This window comes from Papilio xuthus, unplaced genomic scaffold, assembly GCF_000836235.2.
Source record: "Papilio xuthus unplaced genomic scaffold, Pxut_1.1 DF826923.1, whole genome shotgun sequence".
NCBI classification, from domain to species: domain Eukaryota; kingdom Metazoa; phylum Arthropoda; class Insecta; order Lepidoptera; family Papilionidae; genus Papilio; species Papilio xuthus.
Window position 1 is genome coordinate 3,345,733 of NW_013531726.1, and position 14,571 is coordinate 3,360,303.

The 14,571-nt window shown below is 32.2% G+C and overlaps 3 protein-coding genes across 14 annotated transcripts in view; 1 reads left to right on the forward strand and 2 right to left on the reverse strand.

The window, feature by feature from the left end:
* Positions 1-2,342: 2,342 nt before the first annotated feature.
* Positions 2,343-3,752, reverse strand: LOC106122451 (calcium-binding protein P-like). 3 transcript variants are annotated; one of them, XM_013318410.1, is made up of 2 exons: positions 3,054-3,105; positions 2,343-2,676 (listed from the first exon to the last, which is right to left on the reverse strand). In XM_013318410.1, the coding sequence occupies exon 2, from the start codon at positions 2,658-2,660 to the stop codon at positions 2,382-2,384; it is 279 nt and encodes a 92-aa protein (XP_013173864.1). In that variant the 5' UTR covers positions 2,661-2,676; positions 3,054-3,105; the 3' UTR covers positions 2,343-2,381. The 3 variants fall into 3 exon arrangements, 1 of the variants encoding a protein (XP_013173864.1); XR_001228103.1 differs by lacking the exon at positions 3,054-3,105 and adding an exon at positions 3,636-3,752 and having other exon boundaries at positions 2,544-2,676; XR_001228102.1 differs by lacking the exon at positions 3,054-3,105 and adding an exon at positions 3,488-3,629 and having other exon boundaries at positions 2,544-2,676.
* A 3,261-nt stretch (positions 3,753-7,013) lies between these two features.
* P5cr (Pyrroline 5-carboyxlate reductase) lies at positions 7,014-10,230 on the reverse strand. Its single transcript, XM_013318409.1, has 5 exons — positions 9,945-10,230; positions 9,530-9,786; positions 9,052-9,273; positions 8,430-8,641; positions 7,014-7,859 (listed from the first exon to the last, which is right to left on the reverse strand). Exons 1-5 carry the CDS (start codon positions 10,015-10,017, stop codon positions 7,796-7,798), a joined length of 828 nt encoding a protein of 275 aa, XP_013173863.1. The 5' UTR covers positions 10,018-10,230; the 3' UTR covers positions 7,014-7,795.
* A 309-nt stretch (positions 10,231-10,539) lies between these two features.
* Positions 10,540-14,571, forward strand: part of scrib (scribble planar cell polarity protein) — a 74,195-nt gene continuing 70,163 nt past the window's right edge. For all 10 annotated transcript variants that reach the window (XM_013318398.1, XM_013318404.1, XM_013318401.1 and 7 more), the window contains exons 1-2: positions 10,540-10,857; positions 11,712-11,829. In XM_013318398.1, the coding sequence (XP_013173852.1) occupies positions 10,699-10,857; positions 11,712-11,829 (277 nt within the window). In that variant the 5' untranslated portion in view covers positions 10,540-10,698. The remainder of the gene's footprint in view (positions 10,858-11,711; positions 11,830-14,571) is intronic.

Consider the following 14,571-nt stretch of genomic DNA (forward strand, 5'->3'; position numbering starts at 1 on the left):
AATGTAAATCTATCGAAATAAATATTTTATCATTTCCGGTTACAAGTTGATAAAATTTATCTTTTACCGCGAATACTGTCATGAACATCGTTGCTAGGTAACAAAAATTAATTAAGTAATAATACTTGATGCTAGATAGTATAGTCAAGCAATTAAAATCATGTTCAATATATGTGTTTTAAATCGATGTAACAATAGAAACAAACTATAATTAATAATCGATTAAATTATTCGTTTCCAGACGACTTGAAACTGAAACATTTGCTTGAGGCAAATATTGGTCGAATGAATTGGAATTCCAATTCATAAATGTCACTTTGTCTACATTTTTTATTACTACAATGATGACGTAGGAGTTGCAAAATAAAATACGCGATGACATCATTCAAACTTATATTTAATACAATTGAAATTGCGCCAAAAGGAAGGTAACTTTTTGTATAACAAAGTAGTTAGTAAGAACCAATCGCCGAAAACCATATCGTTATCTCTGTTTTTCCAAAGAGAATGAGAGAGATGACACACGATTTTTTAACATGAGATTCTGTAGTAACTCATTGCATTCCCAGATAAGTTAGTAGTTTTGCTTCCCACGTTTTTGTAGTCATAGATATTTTACAAAACTACTAGTCAGTTTAAAAATTCATAAAACAAAATGTGACACACCTGCAAGCAAAACCTTTCAATCAAAAAAAAATCAAAATCGGAGCACCAGGGGCGGAGTTACGTGGTAACAAACATAACAAAAGAACATACAGACGAATTGATAACCTCCTTCTTGTTGAAGTCGACTAATGAGTACAGACTGTCTTTGGGGATTATAGCGATGTCATGTGTCTAGTTAACAAAATTGTACAAAATAGGTGTGTGAAGGTTGTAGAATACGTCATGCGCGTGATTTCCATACAAAGTTTTAAACAATTAGAGTTCGTGTAAATGCAGTCAACATCTTTGTGTAAAACAAATATATGTATTTGGAACACAATGTTAATCATGTAACAAATAAGACCCATTAAGGTCTATTTGAAACAGGTTCCTTGATGGAGAGATAATTTTGAAACATTACTCGTTCACATTTTAAATACTGATTGCAGATGAAGCTTAGAAGAAAAAAATGTATGTGGATACTAATTAGTATATTTTTGGACATTATTAATTATAATCCTTTGGTGCGAATGGCGCGCTTTCATTACAAAGTCAAGTGTCAGAATGATTAGTGAGGGGAAATAAACGTCGTCATTTTAGTGAGGCTAATGTTGTGCCAGTACACCGGTACTATCCGGGTAATATATCGGGTTCCTAACAATATGAATGAGTTTTTAACAAATAAAACATGCGTAAATATTATGTTGAAAATAAATAAAACTAAATGTAAAATGTGATTATATATTCTTGGAAATATACAATCTTTTATCTTCATTTGAATTAGCTATCATATGTTTATTGTCATATGATAACAATGATTTGCACTTGTTTTGTAACAAACCTTTGCACTCGAAACACCAATGTGGTATTTTACCTAAGAGTCAAAATCAGATATGTCAGTGCCAAAAGGCCTGTTCAAAAAATATACATGCCTGTCTTTAACTTTAAAAAAAAACGATGTAACAGTACGGTTTGTACAGGAAAAAGTAAGGAAACCTAACAGGAAAAACACGGCGGTGAAAACCCACGGTTAATATAACGCAGTGTGTATTATGCAGTCTCATATTGTGTGAAGGAGGTTATCAATTTATCTGTATTTTTTATGTGTGTTACCACGTAACTTCGCTCCTGGTACTCAGATTTTGATTTTTTTTTCATCGAAAAGTAGTGCTATGGGTCCCATTTTTTTATTAATTTACTACACTACTCAGTACATTTTGAGTTATTCTTCAAAATGCGTTACGAAAATGAAGAACACGACATAAAAAAGCAAGTAACCGTGGGTTTCTGTATCCAAAATCTCGGTTTAATACATATTGTCATCTCAGTGTTGTCAAAGATAATGACAGAGATGACGATATGTTTTATACAAAGAATTCGGTGTCAGAAACCTACGGTAAGTGGAAAACAAAAGCAGTAAATAACAATAAATATTGTTTTACTTTTTTTCTGGTATTAAAGTATAATCGTAAACGAGGTCAGTTTAAAAGTAGGTTATAAAGTAAAAAACATTTTTTCTTAATTTGCCTTCGCGTGTTGAAAACATTTATTTATGATAAGGCAATGTTAAATATGTACCCATATTTAACATTTGGAATATATTTTAATTATATTTAAACAACAACAGTTAATTAACTATGTTACAACTTAAATAATGTTTTTATTAGAACTAAACTACATAAGCGTTTTAAAGTCGTCCACTTTAGGTAATTAAAACTTACCTTATTAAAGTCCTTTCACCGTGGATGAGGGTATCCGGGGTAACCGGGTTGTTGTGGAGGATAGCCTGGATATCCTCCGGGAGGCGGGGGGTATGGGTAGCCGGGTGGTGGGGGCTGTTGCTCAATGATGACCGGCGGGTGATGGACGTGCACAGTCTGGGGTGGCTGCTGCTGTTGTTGGCCGCACGCGTTGGGACACAAGCAGGGCACCAGGCAGCAAGCGCTCAGTGCCATACAACAAGGGTTGCAGCATATATCGCAATCGCCGCAGTCGAACGAAAAGCAGAGACCCATCGTACTCGTATTACTCCTTTAAGTAAAACAATCAATGTCTTATACCACACGCTATCAGTCAACAATCTGACTACTTATCATTGTTTAGTCACAAGTTTTACGATTCTTTACCTTAACAAATATGAAATAAATACTTATATTGTGTGATAACATTGCAGGTGTCGCTAAATAAATTATGATTAGCTGACGAAGTTTTATCTCTAAGATAAAATGTGTACCTTTATTTACTTATGGTACAGTCACCATTGTAATGAAACATAATAAATTTGGTTGATATATGGTGTTTAAAAGTGAAATTATGACATGTTAAATATTAACTTTAATTAGATTTCTTCTTAGCTATGCGATAAGTATAATAAACTAACGTGGAAATAGAGGGTGATATAAACTTACCATTTTCAAAAAATATCAAATAACATTTAAAATATGTGTATAAGTACAGCATACGCAGATTACAAACACAATAAGAGTTAAAACAGGTGGAAAGGAATTATATATTGGACGGAAACATAGTTTGCAATCCTTATCTCACGTACCGAAGTAAATCGATGGATTACAAAAGTTATTGTGTAGGTTGATAAGAGATATGGCTTATAAATACCTAGAATTTTTTATTTCAGTTATTATTATAATTGAAGGAATCTATGCAAAGGTTATAAGATTAGGTACAGATTACAGAGGAGCACTTGAATAAATAAAAATTTAAAAAGAACTGGAACAATTCTTACCTACCTCACTTTACATCACATGACTATGTTAGTAGATAAAAGTGGACGACAATGTAATTAGTAAGCAATAAAAAACGAAAAAATATTGAAAAAAATTACCTTGCTTTTGACTAGAATTTCATAAAATGAGTCAAAAAATATGTGTACACCAGCTTATCCACCTGTTGCCCAACACTGACGGGCACAAACAACTATGAATCAAGTCGAACGCGATTCGTCACAGCGAGAAAATTATGACTTTACACACCTGCGCAATAACAACGACTAACTTCACTACAGACGTGTTGACTGCTTGATAGCAATATGAAACATGAAAACTCTAAATGGAAAACGTTGAGCGTGAGTCATGGTCGGCCATTGTAGCGTGAAATGAGACCGAACTACGTCAACCTTGCCGTGTCTACCTACAGTTGTTAAGATTCGATGAAACTCAGATTGCATCAGATGCGATTTTAAACGACATTTAATTATAAAACCTATCAGTCTTTAATCAAATGACTGTTCTCAGAAAAATAGTTTAGTAATTTTTGAACTGCTTTACCAACCAAATATTGTAGTCGTAACACAAAGACATAAGTGAGACAAACAATAAAACATAAAGTTGGAGCTTAGAGGAATGAAACTCATTACTTTTTCAAGATATTCTCAGCACCATATAAATAGCTTACCTATACCTACATCTGTTTTTACTAAATTCTTATAATATTGCAATTATCCCATTATACCAATAATCGCATTCAACGTAAACAATCAATGTAAATGTTGAGAAACTACGTCTTTACCGGTTTGCATTGCAAGAAGTGTAACACAACAAACGCCTCACGGTGACTGCACACAAGGTTGCAATACAATTTTTTTGCCGCACTTTTGAGACAGGCTGAATTATTCAAGGTTACGTTTACCCATAAATACGTAATTTTTCTCATTTATACAAATGGACACAAATATTTAAAAAAAATAGCAGATTATTTATGTACCACAAACATTGATAAAACGGTGGGACTTTTATTTGAAAACATATGCAACAGTTTTAGTTCTTTGAACTTTAAACTGTTTATATCATTTTTGTTACAGAACTTACCACGATATTATTATATACAAGATAGAATAAAAGATGGAGAAGAAGGGAATCTTATAAGATATATAATATTTTGAAAGTGGACGATTCCGCAACAGTATTTGTTGGGTGCACAAATGGGCCGGGTCGACGCTGAAAACCAGGACCACACAGAAGACAGGCGACAAGTGGAAACAATTCCGCGTTTCGTCGGATGGGTGGGAGTGACGGAGGTCTAATTTTAGTCTACATTCCTTTCCTTACCGTTTGTTATAAGTAAATGATTGAAGGGGGAAGTGGATTTGGCGGCGGAAGGGACACATAGGAAGAGGAAATATCCTAGAGGATATTTCCACCGCTTATTAAAGGTAGGCAACGCATCTGCAATTTCAGATATTAATGTTCAGCAGTCCCCTCGCTATTTCGGCCTTCGGTGAATACAGGTGTCGGCTTTACTTCTATGCCAACTTATATAAAAAAAGAAATACAAGTGCCATCTCTGACCTAACAAGAAACAATCGTATCTTAAGGTAAAATCATAAGCGCAGTATCACGAAAAATTAAAAATTATATATTATCATTCTGCTCGATTTAATAATACCCTAAACAACATTGATTATTTGAAAAACAGAGGTGTAATTTTTTGCTTACAATCAATCAAAATACAGTCAAATGTGCAGAAATATTTAGTTATCTTGTGTATTTACCAGACATATTAGTTTATTTTGGGTGTTACATTCGATACTACTGAAATAGGATTTAAATCTACGCTTCAAACTCAATAAATTTCTTACAAACGTTACAAATCATGACCATAATCACAATAATCTCAATATCTTATCTTGGACGTCACGCTCAATCAATGCCAAAGTTAGTCGGCGGAATTTTAGTCCGCTCTAGTACACCGGAGTAGAACGTACGCTTCGAAAATGTGGAAAACAAAAACATTGTAATGAGTGAAGAAGACATACCATTGATAACATTGGCTGGAACATCGAAAAAATACACAGAACATGTGACTAAAGACGATGATAGTGTGACACACGATAACAAAATAAAAAGAAATGACAAAAAATCTCTGCTGCGACGTCTTAAAAGTATTCGGCCTATATGGAAGTTTGGCAAAGTACGTAATCGTTTGCGAAAGATTAGCTGCTTAAGGGGATCCGAGGACGAGGAAGTAGCTATGATGGAAGTGCCGAGACATAGAAGTATTGATATAGGCGTTGGAATAGCTAGAAGAATATCTCTCTTTATATTCACTAGAAGATCGGTTTGCGTGCATCCATACCACCCTTACACACCGGCTCAGACTACAAGAAAAATTTACATTAACTTCGAAGATAGATAAAATATAGACTTTACTATTCAATAGTTGCCAGTTTAACTAGAAGAAACTGGATTGTACTAGCGATAAACAAAAGATAGGAGAAAGAAATTGGAAAATGCATGACTAAAATTTAGTCTACAAATTGTGCAGTATGGGAAATAAATATAATTTAATGGAGTCATGTAATAAATACTGTCTCTGGTATTCTATGTATGAAATTAACACTTAAAATACAATGATATTAAAATCATACTTGATAATCTCAATAATAAATATAAGTTAAAAAAATGTAAAACTTAAAAATAAAATAAGCTAAAACTATATAATATATTTATTTATAACTTTCATTTGTAACAAAAGCTGCAATATTTTAGTTTCCCCTGCCGAAACATCATTACAAAATATGTTTTTTTTTTATTATTTAAAAGATACCCAAATGCACGACATGATTTGTAAATTAGTGAAAAGCAAATTTTTACATAGTTTAACAAGTATACTAGGTAAATAACTGAGTTTAAACTAGAATTACTAATAAACCACGACTAGATGAAGTGTAATGGAAACATTTTTTTACCAATTTTCCAAAAAAAAAAAATTGTACTGTGTTCATGATTTTCTTTGTTTATACATAAATAGTGCATCATTTCCTGCAGCTTATATTATTTTAAGAAAACTAAAATAATAGTAATAATGTATATTACAATAATAAACAAATATTATTACATAATTATTGTGGTGTTATCACACATAATAATCCTTTACAAACATGTTGTAATACAAACATACACATTTGCTTTATGCAAGGCATATAAGAGAGTCATTGAACAAAAACTTTATATAAATAACTAAATATAAAATACAAAAAAAAACATTAAAATTACTGAATAAATAATGAAGGAAATATTGATAACATTTTCTATTTTCATTGGTTAATTACATTTATTACAGATTAATTGCTTTGTACATAGATAATACAAAAGGTAAATGATAAAAAAAATTACGTCTCACATGAATAATGTAATTACCGAATGACGCGCATATTTATTTCATGGTATTAAAAGAAATAAACGCTATTAATATCAAATTAATAGTGATAACATTGGGGCACTAATTTAAAGCATTTACTTATTTGTCATCTAGAGAAAATAAAAGTGTCATCCATTTTCTACCTGCCTTTTATTTCTTTACACAGCCATGGTTTAGATGAATTATAAATTACATAACATTAACAATATTTTAATGATAAATAATACTGAAACTATTAAATTATCATTGGTGGGCAACAATTACTGAGAAAAAAAAACTATCTACATAATTTTTTCTGTCACAAATCTGGTACAAAAGGTCCATTGCAATGCTAGGACTACTAGAAATCTACTAATATTATAAGCGAAGAGTTGTTTCACTCAAAAATTATTATACTAAATCTACATTCAAAAGGATACTACCATCCAGAAAAGAAATAATTTGATACATTCAGAATAAATAAATTAAAAATAAATTACACTTAATTGTTCACATATGCAATAGGTAACAGTAAATAAGTAATTTTTCAACTATCACAAAATCATGGACTAAAACTATATAATAAACACATTTAAATAATGTAATGTCATGTATATTTACCAGTACAGCCGTCCATAAAAAGATTAAACCTAAACAACTTATGTGAAAGAATAAGACATACATTACCATACAAAATTAATTCCACACAGGACACTGCACAGAGTGTAGGGAAAAACGCGTGAATAGGAAAGTTGTCCGTGCTTACAAATTATAACAAGCCAACATAAAGTTTGCATCTTATAATATTTAAGAGTAAAATCTACTAGATCAATATTAGTATGAACTATTCCTAAATACTGGTATACAAATACATATTCAGAACAAACTAACCTTTAGCTTTATACCCTTTGGCTTTTGGATGCAAATAAACTATTATAACAAACTGTGCTCTTAATTAACTAATACCCAAGATGACTCGTGATTCTTGTAGTAACCCGTTCATATATTTACTGATTTATTTCTTCCCCATCTCATATGTTCTCAATGTTGCCGCTTCTACGGCATTAATTAAGGTTGCCCTGAACAAAAAAAAATATTTAAAAAAGAGGTTAACATAAATATAAACTATACTTGTGAACTCAGATAGGTTAAATCATACTTAAGTGTCATTAAATTAAGAATTTTTTAATTTAATAACTGTAGATTTTTTTAATCTTACTAACATTATGAGAGTGTCGGTGTCTCAGGAGTCAAGCTCTTGACTTGCACTCTCCAGGTCCTGGGTTCGAATCCCGCGATGTACCAATGTGTCTTTTGATTACCGATTTGCATATGTACATATATCCGACGTTCTTACGGTGAAGGAAAACATTGTTATGCAACCTGCACATATCTGAGAAGAAATTCAAAGATACATGTGAAGTTAACCAACCAGCACTTGGCCAGCGTGGTTGACTATGGCCTAGTCACCCCTAACTTAGGGTAGGCTCAGAGCCCCTTGATGGGGAAGTATGAGCTGATGATGACTAACATTATAAAGGTGAAAGTATGTAAAGATATGGCTGGATGGCACAGGCAGGGTCGCAGAAGTCAGCCTCATTTATAAATAACATGCAACACATGAATAAGTACAAAATCATTTTATATACCTTAATCTTCCATTCTCCAGAGCAGTTACACCACAGATAGTTGAGCCACCTGGTGAACAAACTTCATCCTTCAACAGACCAGGGTGTTTTTTGGACTGTAACACCATTTCTCCACTGCCCACTAATACTTGAGAAGCCCAACGCAGGGCCATTGCCCTAGGAACACCCTGTTTTACTGCTCCATCCGCTAATGCTTCTATTACAATATACATCTGAAACATTTATATATTTTTTATAATAATATAGGGTTTTGAAAAAGATTTTGACATGCACATGGTGCAAATGTATTTTTGTTCAGCAACAAGTAAATTGCTATTTTATTTGTGAACATTTGCAATCCAATGTAGCTAATAAAGTACCAACATTCATCAGCTAACCAAAGTCAAATCGTCCCAGCCATTTTAGGTATTACCCATTACAAAAATATACTTGCAGATAGACAGGCAGACAGACAAACAAAAATTTTTTGATCTTTATAATGCACATGAAATATTATTTTTTAGATTTTCACACAGACACTCCAATTTTATGATGTATGTATAGATGTTTTCATGTATCTGTCACTTAACAAAAGATTTATTTTGATACTCTTTTCACTAAAACAAAAAAAAAAACATCTTACAAAAGCTGGCCCACAGGCAGGCAGAGTACCGCCAGAATTCATCAATGTTTCAGTGACTTCCTCACAAATACCACAACCACTCAGAACTTTCTCCAGAAGAGTGCATTGCTCCGGTTTGACTCTATCATCTGGTGTATATAGACAAATTCCTGCACCCACACTCATTGGTGTATTGGGCATAATCCTTATAACACTTGTGGGAAAGTTGAACACTTTGAATGCCTGAAAAATTATAAGAAATTGTAATAATCCTGCACTGTTTTTCTGTTATTGTAAAGGTTCATAAGTAACAGTACAATACTTTTGTTTTAAACATTGAATCATAACTATCTTGAACTTGGATCATTATTTTTATTTGTGTGAAAAATACAAAACTTTGGTTAATATTTATTAATTAAAAGCTAACCATTTATGCATCATATGATTAATAACATGTCATAAAGCTATCAAAAACACAAAACATGTATAAAAGACAAACCTTATGTAGATTTTCAATAGTGACACCAGCCAACATTGAAACAAAAAAGAAATTCTTACGAGGATAATCAGAAAAGGATTTAAGACAATCACTGAGGGCAAAACTCAATACACCAGGCTTAATACCAAGAAATACCACATCACATTTACTTAATACTTCTCCATTTTTATCTGTTACATTAGCACCCATTTCTTCCCAGTGTTTTAGGTGAGCTATATGAGGACCAGATACCCAAATTTGAGATGCAGAATAAGAATCTGAAATAAAATAAACCATAAGGATTAAATCAATGTAATAATTTATTTCTCTTACAAACTATAAGATTTACCGTAGAACCCAAATTAAATTGAGACCTACTCCTTTACAAACAAGTAAAGAATAAATACGAAAATTAGAATTATTTTTAAAAGCTTACCGTTTCTTAAAATTCCTTTAGCAATTGCTGTGGACATATTTCCGCCACCAATAAAACCAATAGTTAAAGACATATTTTATTTCACTTCAACAAGCTCCGTATCAATAAAAGATTTAAAATTATAAGTTCTTGGTATCGTTTTTATGTACGCAATTATTTATTTAACTGATTTGTAGGTAAATAAGTGTTAAATTTTTCGACTTTGATTTCAAATTAAGGAAATGCACGGAACTTATATGATAAATATGGATAAATTCGAAAATGTACGAAAATATGACGTTAACGACATGAGGAGGGAATGACATATGCCAATAGTCAGTCATATGTCATAGTTGCTATCAAGTTGCCATGCCGTTTAAAAAAAATTTCAATGATATCTACCAATTTCTACTGTGGTCATTACATATTTATCAAACTTTATTTGGGAAATGTTTTGTTAATTACTTACTTAATTGATTAATTTTCGTTACGTCGTTATGATTAGATCATTGTCAAGTTCATTACAAAAAAATCTAGGAGTGAATTAAAAACAAATAACTCCGGAAAACTGAACGTCGTGCACAAAACAATACGGCAACACTGACAGTTTGTGGCTTCATTTTCTAGGGTGAGGTGTCTCTAGTGCATTTTGGAATATTTTGTTGTCGTTTTAATATTTAAAATGCTGAGATAGTGTTAATTTCAAAAGACGCACAAATATGTGTCGTGGTAGTGAATTATCTCTTTATAGTTTGATTGAAGTGTAGTGTCCAACATGTTTCGATGTATACCTTTGTTCAAATGCAATCGGCAAGTGGAATGTGTAGACAAGCGGCATTGCTCTTTGCCAACAGTACCTGAAGACATCCTGAGATACTCCAGAAGTCTGGAGGAACTTTTTTTGGATGCCAATCATATAAGAGATTTACCTAAGGTATGATATTGGTCGACCTCAATTAATATCACTTACGATCGTGGGCGTTCACCTTATCATTACGAGGTGTAAATATTACTACGTTGTATATCATTTTATTTTTGTTTCATGTTGCTGTTGAAATTGTTTAAATGTTGTCTCGATTGATATCGCGATTCAGTTGATTAATTCAAATGAAATGACATAAAAAAATTACTATTTTTATTTACAAAAATACACAAGATACATACTATCATATATTTAGCACATACCAAAAACGTCACCATGTTAACATTGTTTTAATTTAGTTAATTGTTAGAAGTAATACTCAACATATACTTACCTCTGCTGACATAGTTTCAGATTTTAAATATTTTGATTTTTTTTTGGACAAATGATAATTAATAAATCAAGTAAAACCATTTTTTAATTAAAAAAACATGAGAACAAATTTAAGTGAAAGTTAATCATTTTGAAAAAAGACTAGCTCGCTCAACTTTTGGCTAGTGTTGGTGAAGGTATTATTATGTCTTCCATTTTTTTTTACTTTTACTATGTTGTTGTTATGAGCTCATATACACCCCCCACAAAGGGCTCGCAGCCTACCTAAATTAGAGGTGATATACGAAGCTGGTCTGATGCGGCTTGGTGGTCATGGTCACATATTCATTTGAATTCATTGATTGCTTATGAATAATAAATCCTTAAGTTAATTAATCAAACTATTCTATCAAAGTAAGATTAACATAGAAGCAATATTTGATAAAAAAACATTTATGTATGTTTTAATTCATAACTTCTGTCTTAACTTAATGGATGTAGGGCTATGTTTCAGTGAAATGTATTATTAATGCAAGTAATTATAATTGTTGCAGAACTTCTTCAGACTACATCGGTTGAGAAGATTAGGCCTTAGTGATAATGAAATTCACAAACTTCCATCTGACATTCAGAATTTTGAAAATCTAGTTGAACTCGACGTATCTAGAAATGGTAAGTGTTTCTTATTATTTACTTGAAACAGTTGTTTTAAATACTTATATGTTTTTTCCTAATTTCATATTGTTGCAAAGAAGTCTGAGGTCATGTTGCATTGGGAATCAATGTTTTTGAAATCAATGATTGAGATGAAACTAACTATAAATTATACAATAGGTCATGGAGATTTTCAAATTGGTTAATATAATTTTAAATTGAGTGCAATTAAAGAAAAATTTCTGCCAACTGTTGTTTTGAGTTAAAAGCATTGATGTACATAAATATATATAACATAGTATTAGTCCTATACAAAAACTATTTGCATCCTAAATCTTATTCTTGATAAAGGTCACTAGGTTGAGCAGTTTTGCTTAAATATTACTATCACTAAGATAGGGTGTATTCAACATGTTGCGATTATAATTTATTGTTTATAACAGTTAAGTCTAAATACATGTGACATGTTTTGAAATCTGAACCGGACATCGTGTCTCGTAACATTACCGAAAAGGTAACCACGCCATACTAGTGTATTGGGATTCGTATGCGGAGCGTGCGCCACGCTACGGACCGCATAGCAAAGCGTACCAACCACCTGCACAGATACTGTTCTATCGAAACTATTCTGCAAATATTCCTCTCCCATAACAATACAGAGTCGAATGCCCGGTGCGAATTGAAATTCCATCACGATTGCATGCTTCCCTTTCAAGTATTGTTTCGTTTTTTCATTTCTACTATTGTAAAATACAACTGAAAAAAGACAAAGGATAAAAATGCACGTAATCAAGTCTCAAAGAGCTTAGATTTTCAAGTCCAGTTTAAATTATTATAAATATTTTCTCGTTATTCAAAGAAAATATCATGTGTTAATTCTGAAATTAATCTTTGCACTGGTGAATTAATGACATTTGATTATCATAGTCTCCTTTATTTATGCATCACGAAAAATAATTCCTAATGATACTAACTGTTATTTCAAAACCATTTTTATTAAATCTTTTCGACTAATTATAATGATGAATTTTAAACATTGGTTAACATTAAGAAAACATAACAGTCGGTAATAAATCCTAGTACGGTGCACGGGGACGCCTCACGTGAGGTTTCCGCCAAGCGGCCTTACTCGTCCCAATAAATCTCCACTTAACGCCTTCCTTTGTACACTGTTTAGTACTAGATCTTGCAAGGTTCTTTTATCAGATGTATCGCACTACGGATTATAACTCCATAGTATCTGTCTGTCGAACAAAAAAATTACTTAAAGAATTTTCGTGAGCCTTCAATATGCGGAATGATTCACAAGGAAAGACTATTTGATTCGTGTATAACGTCACTCTGCCTACGTCTGAGGTTTTTCGGATTTTCCATTGAAAATTAGTTATTATTCTGACAGTATAGTAAAATGGAATAAAAACCGAATTGGTAAGTTCTTTGTAAAGCTGATGCTCGTTTAAAATAATTGGAGAATATGGAAATATATCAATCAGATATACACTGTCCATTTGTCGTCAGTTCCACCGTTTTTGGCTCGAATGTCGTTCACTGTTTTTTTATTCCGGAAAGTAAGATTTTTCTTTAATAAAATCAGTGCCAAAAATAATGGTTTCGTTGATTTTTGTACGGAAACACTGTCAGAGTATAATTTTAAATTCTTTTAATTATAATTTTGTATAATCAGGTGTCCGCAAACTTGGAACAAACGATCTATAGTCACTCGGCTATCTCGATGAGATTTATAACGTGATATCAAAATATCAATAGCTTGAGTAATAAATTACAGTGCTTTATAATATTTACATAATACTTTACAATGGTCTCTCGAGTAACTGTTCGGTCATTGCGTCCAATCTCGACCCTGGCGCTTATATAATCTGTAAAGGCTTGTCAGTCAGCCTGATGGCGTATTGTTTGGAGACCTTTATTGTATGGTTCTAATTACATTGCTCCAACATTCTTGTGTTTCGAAGATTCATAAAACAGATATCCACTTTTTCAATAATTATAGTAAATAAGGGTCAGAATTTATTTAAACACAAATTTACACAGATTTATTTTACAACATGTTTGTAAATTGTGGCCCTTGAGTGCTCCAAACGTGTCCAGTATTGTAGGTAATGCTGAAACTGTAACACGGAACAGACATGACACTTTACAAAGCTTTAGAATGTTGGGCGTGATGTAAATCTCTTTGTAGCACATCAAGAGACCAGATTATGTTCGTATAAAAGTGCCAGCGTGTTTTAAATCTTTATTCCGCCTTTATTGTGCTATAAAAGAATATTATACCAAGACAGTGACAAAGTGGTAAAAATAAATGTCCCGTTGATATTATAATTTGATTTGTAAAATGAAAATTTCGTGCTATTGTAAGGAACTTAATTACATGAGAATATGTGATGTAAATAGATAGTATATAAATTCTTGTTTAACTTTAAACATAGTTCGAAATTACCATGTTCATTTGAGCTAAGTTTATATAACAAGGTTATATATCTAGTAGCTATATTATGTAGTTAATGTTACCATAACATTACCAGCGATGCGTTGCACGCGTATAATTTCCGAGCGGTACGCTACTGGGTACCGTTTTAATGTCGTCAACGACTTGATCACTGTCTTGCCTTATCTAAGTGTTACCATGCACATTCAGCATGCGTTATAAAGACATACGCGATAATGAAACTAAGAAAATCTGAGGTTACATCGATTGCCCATAGTTTTACCAACGGAGGGTCGGCACAATATGTAGGTATA